The sequence below is a fragment of the Rutidosis leptorrhynchoides genome, chromosome 1 (assembly GCF_046630445.1).
Source record: "Rutidosis leptorrhynchoides isolate AG116_Rl617_1_P2 chromosome 1, CSIRO_AGI_Rlap_v1, whole genome shotgun sequence".
NCBI classification, from domain to species: domain Eukaryota; kingdom Viridiplantae; phylum Streptophyta; class Magnoliopsida; order Asterales; family Asteraceae; genus Rutidosis; species Rutidosis leptorrhynchoides.
The window spans coordinates 140,222,975-140,247,801 of NC_092333.1; the positions used below are offsets into that span (position 1 = coordinate 140,222,975).

General features: G+C 32.9%; 3 protein-coding genes across 5 annotated transcripts; 1 reads left to right on the forward strand and 2 right to left on the reverse strand.

Moving 5' to 3' along the window:
• Window positions 1–1,452: 1,452 nt before the first annotated feature.
• LOC139886504 (geranylgeranyl transferase type-2 subunit beta 1-like) lies at window positions 1,453–5,728 on the reverse strand. Its single transcript, XM_071870344.1, has 3 exons — window positions 5,616–5,728; window positions 2,485–3,422; window positions 1,453–1,565 (listed from the first exon to the last, which is right to left on the reverse strand). Exons 2-3 carry the CDS (start codon window positions 3,417–3,419, stop codon window positions 1,547–1,549), a joined length of 954 nt encoding a protein of 317 aa, XP_071726445.1. The 5' UTR covers window positions 3,420–3,422; window positions 5,616–5,728; the 3' UTR covers window positions 1,453–1,546.
• A 152-nt stretch (window positions 5,729–5,880) lies between these two features.
• On the forward strand, window positions 5,881–6,646 carry LOC139889508 (uncharacterized). Its single transcript, XM_071872456.1, has 2 exons — window positions 5,881–5,906; window positions 6,022–6,646. Exons 1-2 carry the CDS (start codon window positions 5,881–5,883, stop codon window positions 6,644–6,646), a joined length of 651 nt encoding a protein of 216 aa, XP_071728557.1.
• Window positions 6,647–11,106: 4,460 nt separating this feature from the next.
• LOC139886503 (probable protein phosphatase 2C 38) lies at window positions 11,107–13,778 on the reverse strand. Of its 3 annotated transcripts, none has more exons than XM_071870343.1 (5): window positions 13,458–13,778; window positions 12,811–13,147; window positions 12,257–12,624; window positions 11,570–11,806; window positions 11,107–11,503 (listed from the first exon to the last, which is right to left on the reverse strand). In XM_071870343.1, the coding sequence occupies exons 2-5, from the start codon at window positions 13,142–13,144 to the stop codon at window positions 11,276–11,278; spliced, it is 1,167 nt and encodes a 388-aa protein (XP_071726444.1). In that variant the 5' UTR covers window positions 13,145–13,147; window positions 13,458–13,778; the 3' UTR covers window positions 11,107–11,275. The 3 variants fall into 3 exon arrangements, with proteins under 3 accessions (XP_071726444.1, XP_071726443.1, XP_071726442.1); XM_071870342.1 differs by having other exon boundaries at window positions 12,811–13,193; XM_071870341.1 differs by having other exon boundaries at window positions 12,811–13,232.
• Window positions 13,779–24,827: the final 11,049 nt, after the last annotated feature.

A 24,827-nucleotide genomic window follows, 5' to 3' on the forward strand; every position in this document is an offset into this window, starting at 1 on the left:
AACTACCTAGTAATTATTTTAGTTGATTGTCATACTTGGTATAGATTGATCGTTTAGAATATGTTCATGTTTATAAGTTGTAAAAGAGTATAGCTTATACATGTATTGTATATCCCCGTAGGCCATCTAGAATTAGAGAAAAAAATAAAAAAATAAAAAAATAAAAATAAAAAAACCAGAGCCGGATAAGAGAATGTGCAAAGCATGCACTTGCAAAAAGCTCGTAATCCAATTCCAAATTTATCTAAACTACAAAAGAACCTTCCTACACGCAAAACTTTTGATACACAAAAGACATATTACTACTTGTTGGATAGCGCACAAAAATTTGATAGAACGACCTTGTTAGACCGTTCCTTATGCAGCGTGATGACTTCGGAATCGGTGGCTTCGAAATCACCACCATCACGCCACCATAGCGCCACTATGGGGCGTGATGGATGCAAAATACGACCGGCGCTATAAGAGCTTCACGGGAAAGGATTTGTGCGTGATACAAGCTTCTAACAATCATGAGCTTCCATGTGTTTTTCTTATGTTTATAGTTTATATTTTGATTTCATTTTCTTTCTTGATTTTAATTTTGGTAAAATCTGTTGCAAGATGAATAATATGATGCGGTAGAAGAATTCAGATCTGTTTCACGATGGAGAAGATGATGGAATATAAAATGTTACATATTAAGTCTCTAGCTTTTATGGATGTTTACAAAATAGTTATTTAAATGATACGCTAATGTAAGCTTGCATTTAAAAAAAAAAAAAAATTAAAAATACTAGAAATAAATTTTAAACCCTAAAAGATATAAATATAGATATGTATTAATTTAAAAAACTAAAGCAAATAATTGTATTAATTTAAATTATTACATATGTATTACTTTTATAAAAAAATGAACAAGTTAAAAAAAAAAACTCAAACAAAAATGAAAAAGAAAATAAAAAATGTGGATCAATTACATCATCACACAACCATCACGTCATACCACTACAAACTCAATCACGCTATCACGTTTGTCAAATCACAACTATATCTCATAAATACACCCATCACGCCCCTATCACCCCCTCACGATTAAGAATGGTCTTAGAGATGATTTAATACACTAATTTATGGGATTATACATGTGAAGATTAGTATAGTGTATCACTAGTTTTATGACCCATAAAATTTCGGATCGTTGAAAAAGTAAAATAAAAGTAATACTAAAATTAGTTGAGATATTATAAATTATTGTACACATCGGACTAAATGATTAAATTACTCTAAAATAACCCAACATTCTCCCAACAAAGTTTACCATCAATAACAAGTGGAAATCAGTTGTATTTGAGTCTAAAAAAACAACAAACACCATAACTCAAATGTGATGCAATCATCTTTATTCATATATACTAAAAGTACATACATGCAGAATCATGAAAATTAAACTGCAGTAACGGATTGCAACAACTGGGGTTATTTGAATGATTCATAGTAATAAGTAATAATACTATCAAGTTCAACAAAAAAACATCCATTACACATGACATATTCTTCAAAACTTCTACAATGGGTCAAGATTGCTACCTCGAGAAAAAAAACATCACATTAAATATTTCACAAACTGTAACATGTAATGGTTTTATTTACAGAAAAATGTGAACTTAATAAAAACAATAAATGAATCCGGATTTCTATATGATATCATTTTATGGAAAGCAATCTACAATAGGTCTAAAATGAGCAGTTTGAATGTGCAGATTGAGAATTATATCAAGCTATGTCAACATCTCTCAATAGTAATATACATATTATTATCTCCTAACACCAAAAAATATCGAAGACTAACGGAAATTAATTAATGTGGAAAACGTAAGATCGATGCCAGTCTAGGGTCAAGTTAACTTATTTGTCTCAATCCAATGTTGTAAAGCCAGCTTATGGGCTTTGGTATTCTTGGACAAGTCTTTCCAACATGAAATCAAAACTAACTTTTGACCCTTGAAAACATGTGTTTGCTAGAAAAATCAACAAATATTAATAAAAGAGAAGTATTTAGAAAGAAAACATCATCGGTTCAGTTTCGTGTTTATATTTGAATTCGGTTCGGTTTGGTTTTCTGTTTTAATTTTTAAGTCTCAAAACAGAAGAAACAGAACCGAATGAACCGAAAAACTGAACCGATGAAAACCCGTGGTTATGAGCCAGTAAAATCTGACCCGATTTCAAATGATATATTTGACCGGTTACTCGACCCAATGACAAACCCATTTTACATACTCTAAATCTTTATATAAGTAGCTTTAGACCAAGACCACAATTTTGTCAGGGACCGACAGTTGCAGTGCATCCAGTTGATAGCATTGTAATGTTACGGAGAATGCTAATTAATAAAGGAATTCTTACATGTTGCTAATAGTAATAACAGTAATAAAGTCTATAAGAATTAAAGAACTTAGTAACACAAAACCTATTATTTTTTAAACATAGAATATGAATTACCTAAGAAAAATCCTATTAACGACATCAACAGGCAGTGCATAAGCAGGATCAATGGCCTTTAATCCCGGATATTCAAGAAGTGAAAGACCTGTAACTCCAAAATAAGTGTGAAAAACATCAACCGCATCATCCGGTCTATCTGAAATTCCTCCGTTCTCTTTATCCTGACAGTCCAAAATAAACTTAACGAGCTTTTCTTTATCAATCCAATGAACTCTATCGATCATTATCAAACTAGATAGAACCCACCACGAGTAGCAAACATCCGGAAGCTTCTCGGGTCGCCCATTTAAACCACCATTTTTAACTTGTCTTTCACATAACCACCATCCTAAAAGATCCTTATCGACGTAATGTAAAGAACCCGTTATTGCAAGTGCACCTACGCAACAAAATATTTGACCCGAATGAGATTCAGCACCCGGGGTGCACCCAAACCCGCCATCATGATTCTTGCAACTTATAATGTATTTAACCGCCTTTTCAGCGTTGATTTTATCTAACTGGCGTAACAACGCAAGTGAACATATAGCAACGTATGAGAATCTAGTATCTATTTCACCCCATATATCTCCCGAAAAAGAACCGTCTTCTTGTTGTAAGTTAGCTACGTAATTTGACACTTTATCGATATCGAGTGTTTCGATCTTGTCGAATAGTGCTAATATTTGGATTGCACTAAGAGTGTAAAGTATATGTGGGTCATGACCCACATTACCACCAAAACCACCTGATTTGTGTTGGCAACTCATGACCCATAAAATAATTGTTTCTTGGTCAATGGCTTCAAGTTTACCTAAGATGTCGAGTGTGGTTAATCCCCAATACGCACCGTTGATTCGAAGATGCTCCATTAGGACAGACTCGATACTGTCTTTCTTCTTTTCGACTTCTAAAATGTAAGCGGCGTGCTTTTCAGCTGCAAGGTCTTCCATTCTCTGAGATTAAAGGGACAATTAGCAAGGTTAATTTAAGATGCAACTAAGATAACAGGAAATCGAAGTAACATTTTATAAATCTCATTCAAACATGGTTTACTTTGATGTTTTTTAACAGCCAGTCTGACCAATTGAACAGTAAAATTAGAATCAAGTGTATGATATAGTTGCGCAGAAGATCATTTAATCAAATCAGATATCATTTGGGGGCTCATACAGGTTGTATTTTGAATTAATTGAACTACATGGTCCTAATCAAATTACATAGTTCACTATAGAACCACATTAAAGATGCACGATCCACTTTTAACTGTAAACTTTTAAGCCTTTTTTAACCCAATATAGATAATACATAACCCAACTTAACACATTCATGACTATATGGGTCACAATTGCCGGTTTTGGCATAAATGACTAACGAAACAGTAATCAATCAATATCAATCAACCATCAATATACAACTCGTATGAAAGAAGTATTCTACAATATGACCACCAAGTGAACATTGGTTAGTTAATTACCATCTGAATTATGATTATTAACTTTGAGAGAAGAAACTAATGCTATTAGATGACAAGTATAACTTATTATATTATATGAAATGAAATATGATTAAGGATAAATATGAAGACGAATTGCATACTGGGAATCACATGATCCCTCCTTATGGTCATGCCATAGACACTGAAGGATTTATGATTGAAAATATATTTCATACTACGATCATTAAAATTTTCAAATCCATGGCAGTATGCATAAGATATTATCACTATTACCTACATATGTACATATTGGATGACGATGATCAGATTTTTTTTTTTTTTTTTTTTTTGAAAGCGATGATCAGATGTTAATTTCAAGTAATGGCATGATACCTGATTATCACAAAAGATGATTTGAACAAAAACGATAAGCACAAAGTGGATCTTAAAGTGAAGATGTTAAATTGAAGATTAAGGGATAGATCAAGGAAACTAATGGTGTATCCTATGGATTACACGCATAAAAGCACCATTTTTATACGGAAGAAGCACTCGAAACGCACAAAAATAGCAGCAACAACAATTTTTATTAAATAGCCGTTCAGCGTTCTCCGATCATAACAATGCGTAAGCCCTAAAGGCAGCTTCTATGCTTAAGCCCTTAAATAAGCACATGAGCGGCACACATACCACGTCAACATCAAGCTCAAGTCGGTCACGCATACTTCGCATAAATCAATCAATCATCACTTGACAATACAAATATGTTCCTTAGTCTATTTATTTATAACTAAATTAAACAAACCTTTAATTAAACTAACTTCTAACAATTGCACATTATCTCAACAAAACCATAAACCAACAATAATACTTGATATTTACACATACAGATGTATTACAAATATAAGCATATCAATACCATTATATATGCACTTAACAAAATGAGTTATTAGATAAAGACATAACAAAATATTGCCACGAATTAGTGGCAAAAAACTGAGGGTTAAAGCCAAAAATAGGCTACAAACTTACACAAATGTACCGATGTCGCCCACAAACCCATTTCCGTCCTATTGTCGCCTACAAACTTATAAAAAATGTGCTGATGTCGCCCATTATACTTTTGTTACCTGTAACGAAAACAATTGATGACGTAGCTTCTAGGTAGTCATGACACGTCGATGATACATCGGAGCAGAAACTGAAAGTATATGGGCGACATTGGAACACAACTGAAAGTATATGGGCGACATCGGGACATATAAAATGAAAAAAATAAGTTAAATAATTAAGTTTACCGGTTCAGCAGGTAACCCGTAACAAAATGTTAACATTAGTACATTTTTTATAAGTTTGTAGGCGACAGTAGGACGGAAATGGGTTTGTGTGCGTCATCGGTACATTTGTGTAAGTTTGTAGCCTATTTTTGGCTTTAACCCAAAAACTAAATATGTTTTCATCAACAGCTTACAATAAAACAGAGCAAATTATGATTATGAAGAAAATAATTACAAAAAATGACAAGTAATCTATGCAAATATATAAACGAATGAGTGCTTTGCACAAAAGTGACTCGGTGCATTAACGTGGAACTTGAGAGATTTTCGATTTACACATACAACACACAAATCTGAAAATCAATCGAATTTGAATTTGAGTTGTGAGGTTAGGTATGATTTATGTACGTAAACATGAGATATAGCAGACTTACGTGATTAAATTAGTCAATTCGATCAGAAATTAGGTTAGGGTTCCAAAAAAGTGTTTAGAACACTTGAACGTGTGCTGTCAAGTGCGGAGATAAACAGCAGTTTGGTATCTTTTTCTCTTTGAATAAAAAAAAGTAACAAGTATAGGTAAAACACGACATATATTTTACGAGCATGAAGTAAAATTGTTAGTATTAATCATCTATATTTGATTTTTTATATAAATAAATAAAAGTAAAGTAATAGTAAAAGTAAAGTAATTTAACTATGGGTGAACTTGATAAAACTCAAAGGTTTGAGTTTTTGGGATGTGTCAGCGGGATGTAATGATAGTTGGGGGTGGAAATATCTTTTAAATTTAAGAGATAAGGTGAAACATCATTTTGGAAGTTCTTTTGTGAATGGCAGAGTTATTAATGTGTGGATTACTAATGAAGGAAAGAGAGTATCTTTTTCAACAAATCAGGTATGGAGAGACCTTAGAGAGAATAGGGAAAGGGTTTCATGGTATAATGTGGTTTGGTTTAAAGGCTTTGAACCCAAACATGCATTTATTGTATGGCTTGCAGTGCTTGACAGGCTTAATACTCAAGAAAGAATGGCTAAGTGGATCCATAATAACAACTTCAGTTGTGCATTGTGTGGGAAAGTTAAGGACTCTATTAGTCATTTATTCTTTAAGTGTGAATATAGTGCAAAAGTCTGGGGAGATATGAGGAAGAAACTTCTATTCAGAGGTCTCCCAGATGATTTTCATGGCATTTTATTGGGTTTGGAAAAATATCCAGGTTCAAAGAACATTTGGAATGTGATAAATCGTATGGTTTTTGCTGCTTGTGTCTATAGTATATGGCAGGAAAGGAATAAAAGGATTTTCAAGTTGGAAAAGAGAAATGTTGATGCAATCTGCAAAGATATTCAGGATTTTGTTAAATGCAAATGTTTGACTTTTAAAGTCAAGCATAGTAGAGCTATTCTTCGGTTTGCAGATCTGTGGGATTTAAAAGTAGTGGGTGGTAGATTGTGTATGTAGGTTGGTGTTTTGGGCTGGGTGTTTTTGTTTGTCTTGTATTTTGGTTGATTGTGTTGTTTGTTTTTCTGGGCCTGGTCAGATCCAGTCCAGAGGTGTTTGTATTTTTTGAAATAATATATTCTTTTGTTTGCCAAAAAAAGAAAGTAATTTAACTATGAAATGTTGTATTAATCATCTAAATACGAGCATGTACTCGTATTATTAATAGTAAAAGTAAAGTAATTTAACTATGAAATGTTGTCACATATTTATTTATATGTCGTTCAGCATCAGAGCATCATTGGTCGCTGTTGTCACATTTTATTGAAGTTCAGATAATGTTGTAAACTACGGAAAGAGCAATTATTTGTGTTCGATCGTTTGAGGTTTATGGATGAATAAGCAACTTTTTATCAGGTTCATTCATTGACATAATAAATTTGGTCTTGTCTGTGTTCGTTTGATTAACATGGTAAACGAACATAAACATGGAAATGTATAAATTGGAAAACCATAAGATTAAATCACTAATTCGAACTTATATAACATCAATGACACATATTTTGTCATAAAAAAATCTTAGAATAATTACGTGAGAATACCCAAATTTATATAATTAGTCGAAAACGACCTGCCCATGAATAGTTTATAGAGTCGGCGAAAGCTTTTCCTACTAACATGTCCACTTCTCTTGGTGTTTCGAGTTTTTTTCTTCTAGTAGTTCCTTCGCTATTTCATTTACATGTATAGTTTTAGTTTTTTTTCCTTCGAGTTCTACTTCTTATATGTATTATAGAGCCTCTGTCTTTGTATAGGCTCGAATGGTGTGATGTATCTTTGTTTATATTTTCTTGCTGGCTGACTATGGAGTACATGTTAAGTTGTTTACTTATTTTTTTTTGGCCAAAAAACGATTTTTATATAACAAAAGAATACTCATCAAAACCTCCTTCAAACTTACAATTCAAGAAACCCGAACAAGTTAAACAAAGACCAAAACTAAGCTCGTAAAAACAACTATAAAGACAAAAGGCCTACAAGGTGAAAGAATTCGACAAAACACCGCGACAAAAGATCAAAATCAATCTAACCGCCCACCGGAAGATTAAAATCCATCTAAAAATCAAAAGAACCGCCGTCATTCGATCAAACCACTCAATTGTCTTTGATAAATTCGCCAAACGCTTCCATTTCGGCTCCATGTTCCATTTTTTCCCTTCTTTCCTTTCTCGGATTTTTAACACGCTCCGATTCGCTAAGCGGATCACTAGAATTACAAATGACTCCCTTTTGAACGCCATCCATATTTTCCATAACATCAATGAAAGCCGCATAAGACTCGAGTAAACAACTAAGATCCGAAACGATAGGTTGTTTGCCAAAAGACTTGTCGAACTTGGACGCAGCGGACTCAAAACCACTTGGACCTCTGACCAAACCATCCATTGAATCATTAAAAACGAAATGGCTCGGCCCATGAGTGGATGGGCATGGTATCATCAGCCCAGAAGCAAAATGAGCACCATCATCCCTGACATTCCCAGAACATATAATGACCAGAACCTCGCCAACTACATTCGATTCCAACTCTTTAACCAAATCAATCGAATCAACCTCAAGCTCCTTGACAGAATCGAAGACCGGAAGATTAAAATCGATAGACTTGGCCTTAACCTGATTAACAATCTCCGAATCCAAAACTAAAACAACCGGAGTGGGAATACGAACACTTCCGACAAACAAATCCTTTTTCGGCGACGAAATCGAACCCGGGACAAAATCGTTCACCTCAACAACTTTAATAGACGATTTGTGGGCTAAACATTCAAAAGTGACGTTATTTCTCCGGCAAAAGTTCCACGACCTCAGACAAGTTTAGTTGCACGGTTTGCCGAAACATGGAAATTCCAAATCAACCTTCTTGGATTCATTAATTTTGGCATCCACCATAGCTTTTTTAACCTTCGCAGAAACACTATCAAAGTTAACAGGATAAGACGGAACGTTGTCCAATCAAATCGCGCCGCATGTGCTTGACCCTTTTTTCCGTCAGTCCTCGACTAACGCTCCATTTTTGTTACTTTTGACGCCCCGTTAATGACGTCATGGGGCGTTAGTTTTCGCCAAATCATCTGAAGGATTTCTTCTGACGCACCGTTAGAAATGGTCTAATAGTGTTGGGTCCTCCCTATTATAATAGTTAACCATGGTTAGGTGCAATTTATACCCATTTATCTCTATTGGATCACTTTGGCTGATCTAAAAGATAAACTATAATTAATACTGGTCAAATTGGCATTACTGTGTATTCAAATGCATAGAACCTCCAAAGTCGTTTCAATTTATAAAATGTATACTACGTAAGATATATTATATAAGATGTGTTGTAGGCGGACCAACTTGTCCTGACCCATTTAGCCACCTCTAATCAGGATACAAATTGAAATTCATCCTTTTAACAGCAATTCATAATATTATTTTTACAGGTTTTTTGGCACGCAGGTGAATGCAAGTGGTCAAATACTCAAATTTAATCGATATGCTTGTAATCCTGTTGTATTAAAAGTTTACCAGTTTTTCTTTATTACTAGTATAATCAAATAAGTATAACTATTATAATTATTATATTATAATTTAATTATAATTATTATTAAGTAATTATAATTATAATTATTATAATTATAATCTATATAGTCATATAAAATTCTAAATTGATAATGTAATCATTAAGCTAATTCCACTTTAATTTTCATAATGATGATGTCATAATATTATATTAATTTAATTAAAAAAATAATACAAAATCTTTTATAAAAGGAAGTACTAATCTCTCCTAAATTGTAAAAATCTTCTACAGAACACTCAAAATTTAAAGCATATTGTACAAATTTTATATAATAATTGTATTTTAATTTTCTAAAAAAAATAAAAGACATTTATTATTATTAATAATTATTATTATTATTAAAAATATAAATACTCAAATTTGAGCGAACTTTATTATTATTATTTACTTTTAATATAATAATTATAATTATTATATTATTAATATTCAAATATGAATTCTTTTTACGATATTAATTACGTTACATATGTATGCGAAAATACATTATTTTATATATTTGTAAAAAAATGACAAGTTTCTTAGTTAAACGGGTCATTAAAATAAATGAATTTAGCATTTACATTCACTTAATGCCTAAAACATGTCATTAAATTGTTTCGTTTAAACAAACCCGTGATTTCACGGGTCACTTCACTAGTTATAACTATAATTTTAATTATAACTATAATTAGAATTATAATTATTATGACATTAGAATAATTATAAATAAAATTATTAGAATTGTTATGATTATGATTATTATAATAATTATAAATATAATTATTATAATTATAATTATTATTAAGTAGTTAAGTAATTATAATTATAATATAATATTAATTATTATTATTATTATTATTATTATTATTATTATTATTATTATTATTATTATTATTATTATTATTATTATTATTATTATTATTATTATTATTACGGAGTATAATATGATTAGTTGTTGATTGTTTTTAAATGATCTCTTATTCAAAACAGAAAGCGACTGTATTGAGTAATGCAGGAGGGGAGGCGGCTTGAAACCTGCACTTGAAATATAAAATCTTTGAGAATCATATAAGGATCTGATGTTGTGTTGCACCAAGTTTCATGAATCATGTGATATTCAAATATCTAGCAACAGTATATTTTCAACTTACAGCCATTCCAACCAGACCTGGAAACATCATTATTAAAGTGATATAAACTGATTATGAAATTTGCCAAGCATAACAAAAGTTCTAGGCAAAAGGGTTGTGAGATTATTATTGATATTTAAAGTTCACATGCTCTGTTTATCCCTAACCAATGGCGACACGTCAATAAGAAATTGCTAGTATTAATTTTGTCTAGGCTGAAAATGATTAAAAGCATGATTATGTTGAGCTCTGATTCATGTTAATATCTATAGTTCTGGTATTTGGAACCTTTGATTTCTTTATAATGAATATATGAATATGAATATGAATATGAATATGAATATGAATATGAATATGTAAGATGGTGTATTTTGTGTTACATTCTTTTGCTTTCATAAACTTGTTACTAACCAATTACTGAGTTGTCCTTGACAACTTGATATGGTGGTTACAAAGATCAGATTCATGTCATCAAATCAATCTTTTCATAATTTGTACTTTGATTTGTAGTTGACTACTTCTGAACCGACCAAGATCAATCTGAATTTCAGATATTGTTTGTTTCAGTTCAGTATTTCATAATCGATACATGTAATTGCTGATCGGATCAGAAATTGAAATGCGATTAGGTTCAAAATTTGAAAATTTAAATCTAGGGCAACAACATTGTTTCAGTTGTTTGTCGCTAATACGAACAGCTTCTTATCTAGTCCACACCTTTACAAACACATGTATCAGAATATGAATAAATATAAGGGTAAGATTTTTCATAAAGAACGAAAGAATAACCTCGCATTCCAATTCGATTTTCAAGGGAAATTCAATTTCCCGATTTCACTACCTCTAACGAAACCATGACTAACAAACATGTTTCGCACTTTTTTCATATATGCGTAATTAGTCTATAACCAAACGCTACAACTTATTGGTTCGTGGTATTCCACCACCACCTTTTATTGATACCGAACCACGAGTTGAAATCCGGTTTGTTGATTGAGGATCTAAATACATGACAACTACGGTGATGTCATCGTGAAAATGTCTTCTAACTCCTCTATCGATTTTCTTCAAATCCGAATATCTCATCTCTCGTTTCTTGGCTGCTATTTGAAGCGCTGCCTTCACAAGTCTTTTTGCAATTCCCTGTACACAAAAATCAGTATCCAAATTGTGCAAAATAGACTATAACCAAAAAGATTATGCACTTACGTTACGTGGGTAGTTGTGAACCATATCAACTGCTTCCTCGTTGCTAAGATGCTCCCATAGACCATCGGAAGCAAATATGAGAAACTGATCCTTTGGGGTAAGTTTGTGTATAAAGATCGACGGCTCTGGATCAAGGATTTGTTTTGTAAACGGTTCGGACACCCTAAACTTTGCCAACAGAGGTGGTCTATTGAACTCCGCTTTCTTTAGATACGCATCACCTATAGATCTTGAGACCTAATAACCAAAACTACAGTAGTTACTATACAACTTCAACAAAAAAAACATCCACAGTTGACTTTTGAGAGTCAAACAGATATCAGAAAAACCATCAAGATCATTGAAAAATTTTGAAATTTTCTATCACTATCACTATTTCACTATAGAAGTATCAAAGAAAGAAGAATTTTCTAACGATAGCCCTTAGGATTGTCGTTATGGAGGCATTAATGTGTTGTAAAAGCGGTTAATGTTGACTTTTATATGGCAGTTATTAAAAAGTACAAGTGTTTTTCGCCCCTTAACTAGGGCTGTCGTTAGAAAAATCCAAGAAAGTAAAACAACTATATACTGGAGCTAAAATACCAAAAAGCTCGATATATTTTCAAATACTCGACCCAACATCAAATAAGTAGTTATCAATTGAAAGATACCAAGCTTGAAAACTATTATTCAAGTGTAAATTACCTGTATGATACCTTTAACGCGCCAAACATTGTGTTTCAAAACAACGATTTTTGGGTCATCAGGATGCAACGAACGAAGCTCATCTCTTACAGAAGCAAAGCTTGCGTTATGCTCGGTTGATAATTGTACAGCAGAGACGCCTCTAACGCCCCGATCGGCTCTCCCTAACACAACTCGTGAATCACCAGCATTCGCAACGTATAACAATCCGTTGCAAATAACACCTACTAAACAACATGTCCCAACGGATGCAACTTGTGGGCAAACACGCCATTGTTCTCTTACAAGCGAAAGAAACTCGTCTTCTGTTGCTAAAAACGCCTTCTTGATTACATTTGCAGACATTTCTTGATCTTCAGTTGCAAATTCTAATCCGAAAAAATTTACAAAAGTGAACATACATTAATATTAGAAGAAGAACAACCCTCTAGTATAAGCAGACTGAAACCAACTTATTTTAAATCCAAAAAGTGCCTTTAAACAAGTAATCATAAACAGCAATCGAACATAAACAGCAATCGAATCGAATCATTCAAATAACGAAGGGAACTTACTTTTAAGATTAACAAACAAATTTTCGTTCACAAATCTTGATGTTTCGGGTCCACCATGACCATCATAGACACCGATAAACGTCCCATAAGGCCCTGAATCCAATAAACTCAAGGGTCCAGATTCAACTTGACTTTGATCTTCTAACAAATTGTTTGCTTGAATCACAGCCATTGAAAATTCACCATTTATATGAGACCCTAAATCTTTATACCATAACAATCCATCTGTTCTTCCAATTTGATCACTTGATTTTCTTAAAAAACCTCCATCACCTTCAACAGATGGCTTCCAACAGGGTTTGATCATATTCAGGTAATTATTCCCAGATTCCATAAACTTCACATACAAATCATCCACCATATTCATCAAAACAAGCTCAATTCTTCCTCAAAATAACACCAATTCATCAAAATCAATAACCCTAAAAAAAAGCTTCTAAATTTAAACTTAACATCCAAGAATTTTAATACCCAACAAAGATTGAACCCTAAATACCAGTATATTATAAAGCTTTATCAAAAGGGTCAAGTGGGTATGGGTCAAAATTACTTAAAAACTAATCAATGTCTCAAAGACAAATAAAAATTGTTTTTTTTAATTTAATTATTGATATTATATTATTAAAAGATAATGGAGGGATGCATACCTTGAACCCTTCTCCTCAATTCATGTGGACCTTCGTTTTGTATCACCTTTAAAGAAACAGCCTTAGCTGTATAGATTTGATTGTGACAGAGTTTGTTCGTAGATCAGAGGAAGATGGCGAAGGATAATAATAATAAAAAATAATAATTGAATTGAACAATTATAATTAAAAAAAAAAAGGGTTTGGGAATTTTTTGGGCAGGAGATCTTTTAAATTGGGTGTCAGATTGGTGGATCTCAGAGGTTTTTAAAAAGGAAAAAGAAAAAAGCGTAGAACTTATCAGACAAGAGGGTTTGGTTTTCATATTCCTTTAACCTAACATTATTTCACCAATTTGTTTTTATTTATTTTATAATAATTATTTCTTGTTCTTTTATATGGGGTCATAACCTTTTTGGGTGCTAATTACTACATGGTTTGAGCTTTGATGCTATTGGGTAAATTTGAAGAGTAATCCAAATTTTTAGGTAATTCTTTGTGGTTTTCAAATGATAATATAAAATGAAATGATGAATGATGAGTAATGTGATGGGTGGTTGATTATGTGCACATAGACAATTCAAATATACCTAATTTTGAACCTCAACTAATGCGAGGAAAAAAAAAAGGAAAAAAGAATGATTTGCTAAGGAAGCCTTTAGCAATTGTGATATCGCTCTATTTATACATAATATTACTTGTGATATCTTATTCTTTTCGAGTATAAAATGATGAAGATTGAAAACTTTGGCTCGTGGATATGGTAAAAATGATGGTTTCAGCTTAATGAGTCTTCGTGTGGGTGTTTTGGATGTATTCGGCGAGTTTTGGTATCAAAAGAATAAGTTTAAGTGAAAAGTTAAAGCCAAAAGTTAGGCTGCTGTTTCTGACACATTTCGCGGCCGCAATTCACTTAATTGCGGTCGCAATTCACTTAATTGCGGTCGCAATTCACCCTATTATGGCCGGAATTATAAACTCGCGCTCGCAATATGTTAACAGAAGTTCGTTTTTGAAGTTCTGCAAATCTCGCGCTCGCATTAAAGGGAGATGCGGTCGCGAGGCAGGGAGATGCGGTCGCGAGAACCTCTAATGCGGTCGCAATTTTTGAGTCGGACATCAACGAATTTTTACTCCTATAAATAGGCTTTATCCCCATATGTAACGACCCGACCTTTTTCGACTTTTAATCATATTTATTACTTTCACAAAACTGCATATTTGTGCGTACTGAGCTAGATTATTTGCTGGGATCATTAATTATGTTAATTACTTTCGTTAATGCCTTACAACATGTTTTTAAGTACTTAGTTGCTTAACATGATCCTTGAATGCATTTACGACCGTTAGTGTCACTTATTGTTTAAAACGAGCTACGTACTTGGTACACGTTAAACTTTTGTCATAATTGGAATATTATGACTGCGTAAACTTAATTGTTATTATTTATGAAAATTACTTGGCTTTATGGTTCCTTAATCATGCTTAGTGCTTACTAATGCTTACTAGTTACCTTAATGGACTTAACACCTTAATGGACTTCCATGACCCAACCTACTCAACTTAGTGGACCACTTAATGGGTTAATTAGCCCATGTAATTAATAATTAGCCCATGTAATTAATGAGACAAGTATCATGCATGCTTGTGTACTAATACTTGCATTATGTCTCAAACCACCCAACAAACCAACACCACTTTGTACCACCACCATAGGCCACACCATGCCACACCACATGAGGCCAAAATGGTCCCCCCTTGCTCCCAAACCGTCGGCCAACCATCACCACCTCACCATCACTTTATTTTTTTTTAAAACCTCATTTCATTCTCATTTCATTCCATTCAAATACACACACATTTTCTCTCTAATCTCTCTATAGTTTTCTCTCAAATATTTGAAGAACTTGTAAGTGTTCTTGATCTTCTTTTCTTCTTTTTCTTCATCATTTTCGTGAATCATCATCATCATAATTCAAGATTCATGTTTTGTAACTTGAATCATTATATATCTTGTGACTTTAAACTTTAATTTGAAGAAAGTGCAAGAACATGGAGGATTAAAGCTTTTTAGTTTTTAATCTTCTTTACTTATGTTAGATCTAAGTTTTAAAGCTTAAGATCTCTTTAATTGTGTTAAAAGATCAAAACTCATGTTTATGATCTTCATGAAACTTGTAGATCCAACTATTTACTTTATGGATCTTCAAGAAAGTTTGAAATACAAGCTTACTAGCTTGATGTTTCTACAAAAAGTTAGTTAAGATCAAAATTTTACTAACTTATGATCTTCTTTAGTTTGTTGTAGCTTAGATTTGTGACTTGTGTTTGCATGAAATAAAAGATACAAGCTTACTAGCTTCAGATCTCGTAATTATTGTTAGGAATCCAAGCTCTCTAGCTTAGGGTTTCATTTTTGTGGATGATTTAAGTTGTGTAACTTATGGTCTTCTACTTTGTTTAAACAAAATTTCATTTGCTTATGTTCATGTTACTTTACAAGATCTAAGTTTCATAACTTATGGTTGTGTAAAAGTTGAAAGTCTAAGTGTTATGACTTAGGGTTTCACCAAGAACATGAGATCTAGACTTTGAAGTCTAAGGTCTTTAATATTTAGCTAAGATCTAAGTTCTATAGCTTAAGGTCTTGCTTATTTAGTTTGATTCAAAGTTTATAGCTTAATAGAAATTGTACTTGTGTTAAAACTAAGAAATTGATGTAACTTTGGTTCATCACCTTGCTCAAACTCTCACATGAGTTGTGTTTTATTTCTTAGTCTTAACTTTGTGTGTTGATGGTTAAACCTTGGTTAAAGTGATGCTAAAATATCAAGAGTTGTACACTTGAGGCTTATACGCATCAAGGGTGAGAACCGTGATGAGCATCAAACACCGAGAAACCCACTGGAGCACTTGCTTTCTTTTTTCAGGGTCTGATCAGGCTCCTGGTGTAGTGACCCGAACTTTTCCATGATTATATATTAAATGAAAACTATATTTACATGATTAAATGTTTCCAACATGTTAAGCAACCAAACTTGTTAAGACTTGATTAATTGAAATGAGTTATGTAGTCAGTTGGTCACCCAAATTGTCCGGCGATTCACGAACGTTAAAAGTTGTAAAAACGACATGATATATATATATATATATATATATATATATATATATATATTTAACATGATATTATGATGAGTAAGTATCTCACCAAGTACATTAACAATGAGTTATATACATAAAATGAAAGTAGTGAATTAAGAAACGCGAAACGATATATATAACGGCTATCGTTACAACACCGTCTTACTAAATACATATGTATCAAGTTAAGATATTAATACACTATGTTTAACATCATGAAATGATAATTACATATATCATTAAGCGTATTAACAATTAACTACACGAGTAAGATGAGACTACTAACTTAAGGATTTCGAAACAATACATATATGTAACGATTATCGTTGTAATAGTATTTTACACACACACACACACACACACATATATATATATATATATATATATATATATATATATATATATATATATATATATATATATATATATATATATATATATATATATATATATATATATATGATATTAAGATATATTAATACACCATGTTAACATAACAATTTAACATCTCATTTAAGTGTAATAACAATGGATCAATTACATTTAACAAGATCGTTAACTTAAAGGTTCCGAAACAACACTTACATATAACGACTAACGATGACTTAATGACTCAGTTAAATGTATATACATGTAGTGTATTAAGATGTATTAATACACTTTTGGAAGACTTCAAGACACATATCAACGTACTTCTATTTAACAAAAATGCTTACAATTACATTCCCGTTCAATTTCATCAACAATTCTACTCGTATGCAAACGTATTCATACTCGTACAATACACAGCTTCTAGATGTATTTACTATTGGTATATACAAATAGAAAAACATCAAAATCAGACTCCTAATCAGCTACTTTTGTTCTATAGCATGGATAATTGATCAAGTTGGCCATTAGAGGAAATAATTACACTAAATAACAAATCAGAATTTGCATATATACATACATGCAAAACGTGATATAGAGCATACACACATACATCAATTTTATTTCCATTTTCCACTCTAAATGCTCTCTAAATCTTCATCTCTTTCAAGTCCTAAAAACCCTTCATCAATTAAGCAAGTTTGAGAACCAAAAACTAAGTTTAAATCAACATAAGAAAGCTTGATCAAGAACATATCAAGATAGTCATCCAATTACAAGTAGTTTGATTCCAAACTTTTGATCCATCTCAAGAACACTTGAAAGATCAAGAAACCTTTATTTTTCTCAGTTCATTATCTTTTTAAATCAAGGTAATACTCATATTCAAACTTTGATTCAATTTCTATAACTATAACAATCTTATTTTGAGTGGAAATCTTACTTGAACTTGTTTTCGTGTCATGATCCTACTTCAAGAACTTTCAAGCCATCCAAGAATACTTTGAAGCTAGATCAATTTTTTTCACTTCCAGTAGGTTTACCTACTAAACTTGAGGTAGTAATGATGTTCATAACATCATTCGATTCATATATATAAAACTATCTTATTCGAAGATTTGAACATGTAATCACTAGAACATAGTTTAGTTAATTCTAAACTTGTTCGCAAACAAAGTTAATCCTTCTAACTTGACTTTTAAAATCAACTAAACACATGTTCTATATCTATATGATATTCTAACTTAATGATTTAAAACCTGGAAACACGAAGAACACCGTAAAACCGGACATACGTCGTCGTAGTGAAACCGGGGCTGTTTTGGGTTAGAAAAATAAAAACTATCTTAATCTTTGAATTGGAAGTTTATTTTCTGGAAAAATGATATTACATATGAACATAATACTATATCCAAAAATCATAGTTAAACACAAAGTGGAAGTATGTTTTTCAAAATGGTCATCAAGATGTCGTTCTTACGACGGAAATGACTACCTCTTTAGTAAATGACTTGTAACCTGTATTTCCAACTATAAACTTGTGACGATCGCTCCAAATCCATATGGACGAACACGTCATTCATTGATTTCATTGCGAGGTATTTGACCTCTATATGATACGTTTTGTAAACATTGCATTCTTTTGAAAAGGCACACCATAAATGAATATTTAAATCAAAGGTTTTCGACATCTGATGATTTTTACATATAGACAATCACCATAAATAATAGTTTACAACAGTATTTCCGTTGACAATGCAGTCAAAATAAGATACATGGTGATGATTTGGTGAATGCAACGTCTCCTTGAAAAATATGTCATGTAAGACTCCATGCACATAGCTTGTTTAACATCTAAGCAAACAGCGGAAGACTTCTAGGAAACCTGAGAATAAACATGCTAACAAGTGTCAACACAAAGGTTGGTGAGTTCATAGTTTTAATGTTGCGCATAATCTGTATATAAAGATGGATCACAAGATTTCAGTTGTTCAATCCAGAAACGTTTATCAAAATATTCTACGAAATTGAGCACCCTGGTAACTAAACTTAACGTATATATAATTTGTACCCTTTGTATAATCATCTTAATAATACACGCAAACCAACGTGTACGCTTCTCAAATAGCATACGTCCGTTAAAAGGCTAGTGCTCTAGCTCGAACGGGGATATCAAACCCTTTGGATCCATATATAACTACTCGCGCCCACCAGTTCTTATAACTGGCAGTTACTAGTTACCAAAGCTAAGGGATTTTCGGTTCAAACTCGGTGTAGAATTTAGTATGTACTTGTATCCATTGCGTTTAAAATAAAGTGCATGTATTCTCAGCCCAAAAATATAGATTTCAAAAGCAATTAAAAAGGGAGAAAATGAAACTCACCTTAGCAGCATATAAAGTCGTTCACCAAAATGTGATCGAAACACGGATTACCAAATAACCGTAGATCTCAACATATCAATATTGAGATTCAATATTGTAGAAAATTACGTAGACGTAACGGAGATGATAACACTAGGTTTGACTTGCAAATAATACCCATGAATATTACCCATAACCTCCTTGGCAATAACCCATAATTTTCTTAGCTTTATCCCGCTCATAAAACTATTTTGAAAGTGACACGCTCATGACCTCGTCGTAGTATTTTATGTATAATACTAATAATAATACAAATACTACTAATAATAATAAGATTAATAATAATATTAATAATAATAATAATAATAATAATAATAATAATAATAATAATAATAATAATAATATAATTAATAAATATAATACGGAGTAATTTTTAAATTAAAACAGAGGTAGATATATCGAGCTTTTGTAGGTGTGGCCTGTCCAGGACTGCCATGCGATCGCATGGCCTCCAAGACCATTTCCCATGCGATCGCATGGGATGGATTTCCAGCTCATGATCTTTTAACTTCTAGTTTGTCGACATATTTTTTAATTATAAATATAATATATTTAATTTATATAATTAATTATATATTATATTAAATTCACATGCATAGTTGACTTGTAATTTTCGTTCCGATAAGTCGTACGTCATCACTCGACTTATGTCCCGGTTCCGGTTTTTCGAACGTCCTATCGTATACTGAGAAAACTATCACTTTCCATTTCATGACTCGTACCTTTGTCAAAATATCGTCTTAAATTATCAATAAACTTTACCACTCGAGGTATAACTTATACATTTGAGTGTTTTGGTCATTTACTTCTATAAATCATAGTCTCGCTATTTGTTAATATATATATATATATATATATATATATATATATATATATATATATATATATATATATATATAATACATACATTTTCATTTACTGTAGCAATTCACTGTAGCAAAGTAAATTTTACTGTAGCAAATAGTGATTTTCGAAAACACTGTAGCATTTTGGGTACTGTAGCAATTTAAAAATACTGTAGCAAATTAGTGTTTTACTGGTTCATCTTAAACGCTTTAGTTAACTTATTTAAATATCAATCGAATCAATAAACGAATGTTACTATCGTTTACTAAATAACTTGAAATTATATATATGTATATATCTTTATTTGATATACATAAATCAGTTTTTAAATACACATTGGAAGTTATTTATAATTAATTTTAATAATAAATATTTCAACTTATCATATATATTTTAAATAGATATTTAAACCAATAAGTTTAATGTACGGTATCTAACAATTAATACATCGTTACTTTTTCAAGTTATAGTATATATGTATCTATTTACATATAATTGTTCGCGAATCGTCAAAAACAATTGAAGGGTATTTAAATATATAAAAGTAGTTCAAAAATTTTGAGATTTAGTTTTACGGACTTTGCTTATCGTGTCGGAAATGTTAATCATACAAAGATTTAAGTTTAAATTTGGTCAGAAATTTCCGGGTCATCACAAAACTTATACTTTTTCTGTTTAGTTTCATAAATTACAGTTCATTATGAAACCATAGCAACTAGAATCACTCAAAAGGGATTTAAAACGAAGAAGTTATGGGTAAAACAAAATTGGAAAATTTTACTTGTTGTAGCTACGAAAATTTTATAACAAATCTACACTAATCATATCCTAGCTAACTTATATTATATCATACATGTATTCTAACATATATTATGTAATCTTGGGATACCATAGACACGTAAACAATGTTTTGACATATCATATCGACCCATCTATATATATTATTTGGAACAACCATAGACACTCTATATGCTGTAATGATCGAGTTCGCTATACAGGGTTGAGGTTGATTCCAAAAATATATATACTTTGATTTGTGATCTAGCCTGAGATGTTTATACACTGGGTCGTGGATTGATTCAAGATAATATATATTGATTTATTTCTGTACATCTAACTGTGGACAACTAGTTGTAGGTTACTAACGAGGACTGCTAACTTAACAAACTTAAATCTTTAAAACGTAATACTGCTAACTTAACAAACTTAAATCATTAAAACATAATAAATATGGTGAATATACTTTTATCATACTTTGATATATATGTACATATTTGATATAGGTTCGTGAATCGACCAGTGGCCAAGTCTTACTTCTGGCAAAGTAAAAATCTGTGAAAGTGAGTTATAGTCCCATTTTTTTAAATCTAATATTTTTGGGATGGGAATACATGCAGTTTTATAAATGTTTTACAAAATAGACACAAGTACGTGAAACTATATTCTATGGTTGAATTATTAAACCGAATATGCCCCCTTTTTAGTCTGGTAATCTAAGAATTAGGGAACAGACACCCTAATTGACGCGAATCCTAAAGATAGATCTATTGAGCTCAACAAACCCCATCCAAAGTACCGGATGCTTTAGTACTTCGAATTTATCATGTCCGAAGGGAGTCCCGGAATGATAGGGGATATTCTATATGCATCTTGTTAAGTTCGGTTACCAGGTGTTCACCATATGAATGATTTTTATCTCTATGCAGTTTGCGAAATGCCTGATACGAGATGTGTATTTATGAGAAATGAAATCTTGTGGTCTATTATTACAATTTGATAAATATATAGGTTCAACCTATAACTCACCAACATTTTTTGTTGACGTTTTAAGCATGTTTATTCTCAGGTGATTGTTAAGAGCTTCCGCTGTTACATACTAAATTAAGGACAAGATTTGGAGTCCATGCTTGTATAATATTGTTTAAAAACTGCATTAGAAGGCATATATTGATGTGTGATATTATTGTAAATCATTATGTAATGGTCGTATGAAAATGCTATATTTTAGATTATCATTATTTGATAATCATCGTAATATTTTAAAAGTTATGGTTTGTTTTAAAATCGAATGCAGCTTTTGAAAAACGTCTCATATAGAGGTCAAAACCTCGCAACGAAATCAATTAATATGGAACGTTTATAATCAATATGAACGGGAAATTTCACCTGGGCTTCTGGAAAAGTTGATTTCCAGATATTTCGGTTCGAGTAGACGACTTTTCGTTTAGGCCTCTCCTAAATCCGATATACGGTTTAGGATTTATAACCTTCCGAAAGTCACTACGCCCTTGTAACGTTGTGCTAAAATTTCTGACCTACTCGCACTTAAATCATCGCCACGGTCAAACGAAGACGAGTTCGGTTCTGAAAATTGGTCAGTGGTTAGAGGACTCATATACGGAGCCTTGACTACCAGTCTCACATCATTTCAGTTTGTATAGAGGTCGTAGCAGCTGAAATAAGTCAGCCTTTGTTTCAGTCTCTATTCTTGATTGAAAACTTACTTTACTTTTTACGTATGATGTTGATGATGATGATACTTAAGACTTAACATACGTACTTTTAAACCCTTTTGGGATGATTTACTGAATTAGTAACTTTTGACCTAGGTTGAGGACCTTTCGGACCGACTTACTTGCTTACTTATCTCGTATCGACTTTTTACCGTACTTTCACTGTGAGTTATAGCTCCCCTTTTTACTACAACTATTTTTGGGACTGAGAATACATGCACTTTTTAAGTTTTACATACTAGGCACGAGTACTTAAACTTTATATATGTGTGGGTTATATAACGGCATAAACTTTCCCCTTATCTCGGTAACGTTTAGTCATTGGTTTTTGAACCGGTGAACGCGAATCTTAGATATAGATCCATAGGGTTTGACATCCCCACTCGGGCTAGTCGCGCTAGCATTTAACGGGTGTTTAATACTTCATAAACTTACGCACTCGCCAAGTGTACTTTTTGGGGGTGATATATACGTTAAGTTAGTTACCAAGTGCCCACGGTTAAGCATATACTTTTCATACTGTTTTGAATATGAAATCTCGTGGCCTATATTACATTACTGTTACAATTAAACTATAGCTCACCAACATTCATGTTGACTTTTTAAGCATGTTATTTCTCAGGTGCTTAGACGTATATTGCTTCCGCTGTACTAGACTCTCGGTGTTAGATTTCCGCTGCTTAATTAGAGATGTCTCAAACATGGAACTTTTTACTTTGCATTCAAAACTTATGTTACATTTGAACAATGGCTTTGTAATGACCTCCGTGTCACGTACTTGTGTTAACGCTTGCTATTTGTAGAAGCATGCTGTCTTTTGTAAAACGTTATCTTTTCATGAATGCAAACTTGTTTTAAAACAGCATATAGTGTTGTAACCTTGTGATGGACCTGTTGTTGATGATCCGTACACGTTAATTTTGTACGGGGCATCACATTTGGTATCAGAGCATTGGTTGTAGGGAATTAGGTTGCATTAGTGAGTCTTGACCGAGCTGAGTAGGATTCGCTGATAGGACTAATCTACAACTTGCTTGTTTACTAATTACTGCGGAACTTGCTGCATGCTACTGCTTACTTTTACTGCTATGTGAACTTACTATATGCTACTGTTTATTCTCACTACTGCATGCTACTATCTACCTTTGATTGCATGTTACTTTTGTTTAATACTTAAATATTGCCTAATTATGTACTGCTAGGATGCTATAGTGCCTAATTATGTGCTTGCTATATGTCTTACTAACATGGAAAAGTTATTTTTTCTTGTTCAGATATTGGACATACCGCCTATTATCGTTGATTTGGAGAGTGACTCAGATTCATCTGCTGCTTCGCCTAATATTGTTGCTGATTCACCGCTACCCTCCGACGACTCTGGCGATTCGTCTTCTGGAGATAGTGGACACTCGCTTGACCTGATGGACGTCTCAAACGGAGATGAGGATCCCGCGAAGATTCCAGTTCCACCCAGCCCTAGACTCCTGGAGCCACAGCACCATCCCTGTGGCACTGTGATCCCTGGGGGAGACTGAGTCCGTCGGTCCTTTCAGTAATGAGTGTGGACATTGGGTTAGACGCACCACTGACGGACGAGTCATGCCGATTCCACCTGGCAGATATCGACTTATGACCACCGGCCAGGCACATCCAACCTCAGATGATTCAGACGATTCATCATCCGATGACACCAGCGAGGAGGATCCCGAGGAGGATTCTGAGGAGGACTCCGAGGAGGAGCCCGTGCAGCCACCCTCTACCTCGCCGAAGAAGCGGTACCGCTTCGATGGTACTATTATTCCAGGGGTTAATGGAGGTAAGCAGTTCATGAACGCACGTGGACTGTTGGTTAGGGTCACCGCCCGTAAGCGGGTTGTGCCATATCCTGCTGATCCATTCGTGCGTAAGGTCGCTCGTTATGTGCCTTCTACTTCTGGCACTGCACCATCTGCACCACCGGCTCCACTTGCACCATCTGCACCACCTGCTCCACCAGCATCTCCCACCGTCGAGGAGCTGACGAGGGAAGTGCATACCCTCCGTGTTCGGGTAACTGAGCTCGAGGACCAGATGACCCACCTGATGGACATCATTTACCC

Bases quoted from the DNA above. Each gene is read 5' to 3' on its own strand.
- LOC139886503 (XM_071870342.1), bottom strand. From the start codon at position 13,177: ATGAATATGGTGGATGATTTGTATGTGAAGTTTATGGAATCTGGGAAT. The intron at 11,807-12,256 runs GTAATTTACACT...TTTGGTTATTAG, and splicing joins GCGTTAAAGGTATCATACAG to GTCTCAAGATCTATAGGTGA. The intron at 11,504-11,569 runs GTAAGTGCATAA...TTTTGTGTACAG, and splicing joins TTCACAACTACCCACGTAAC to GGAATTGCAAAAAGACTTGT.
- LOC139889508 (XM_071872456.1), top strand. From the start codon at position 5,881: ATGGGTGAACTTGATAAAACTCAAAG. The intron at 5,907-6,021 runs GTTTGAGTTTTT...TGTGAATGGCAG, and splicing joins GAACTTGATAAAACTCAAAG to AGTTATTAATGTGTGGATTA.
- LOC139886504 (XM_071870344.1), bottom strand. From the start codon at position 3,419: ATGGAAGACCTTGCAGCTGAAAAGCACGCCGCTTACATTTTAGAAGTC.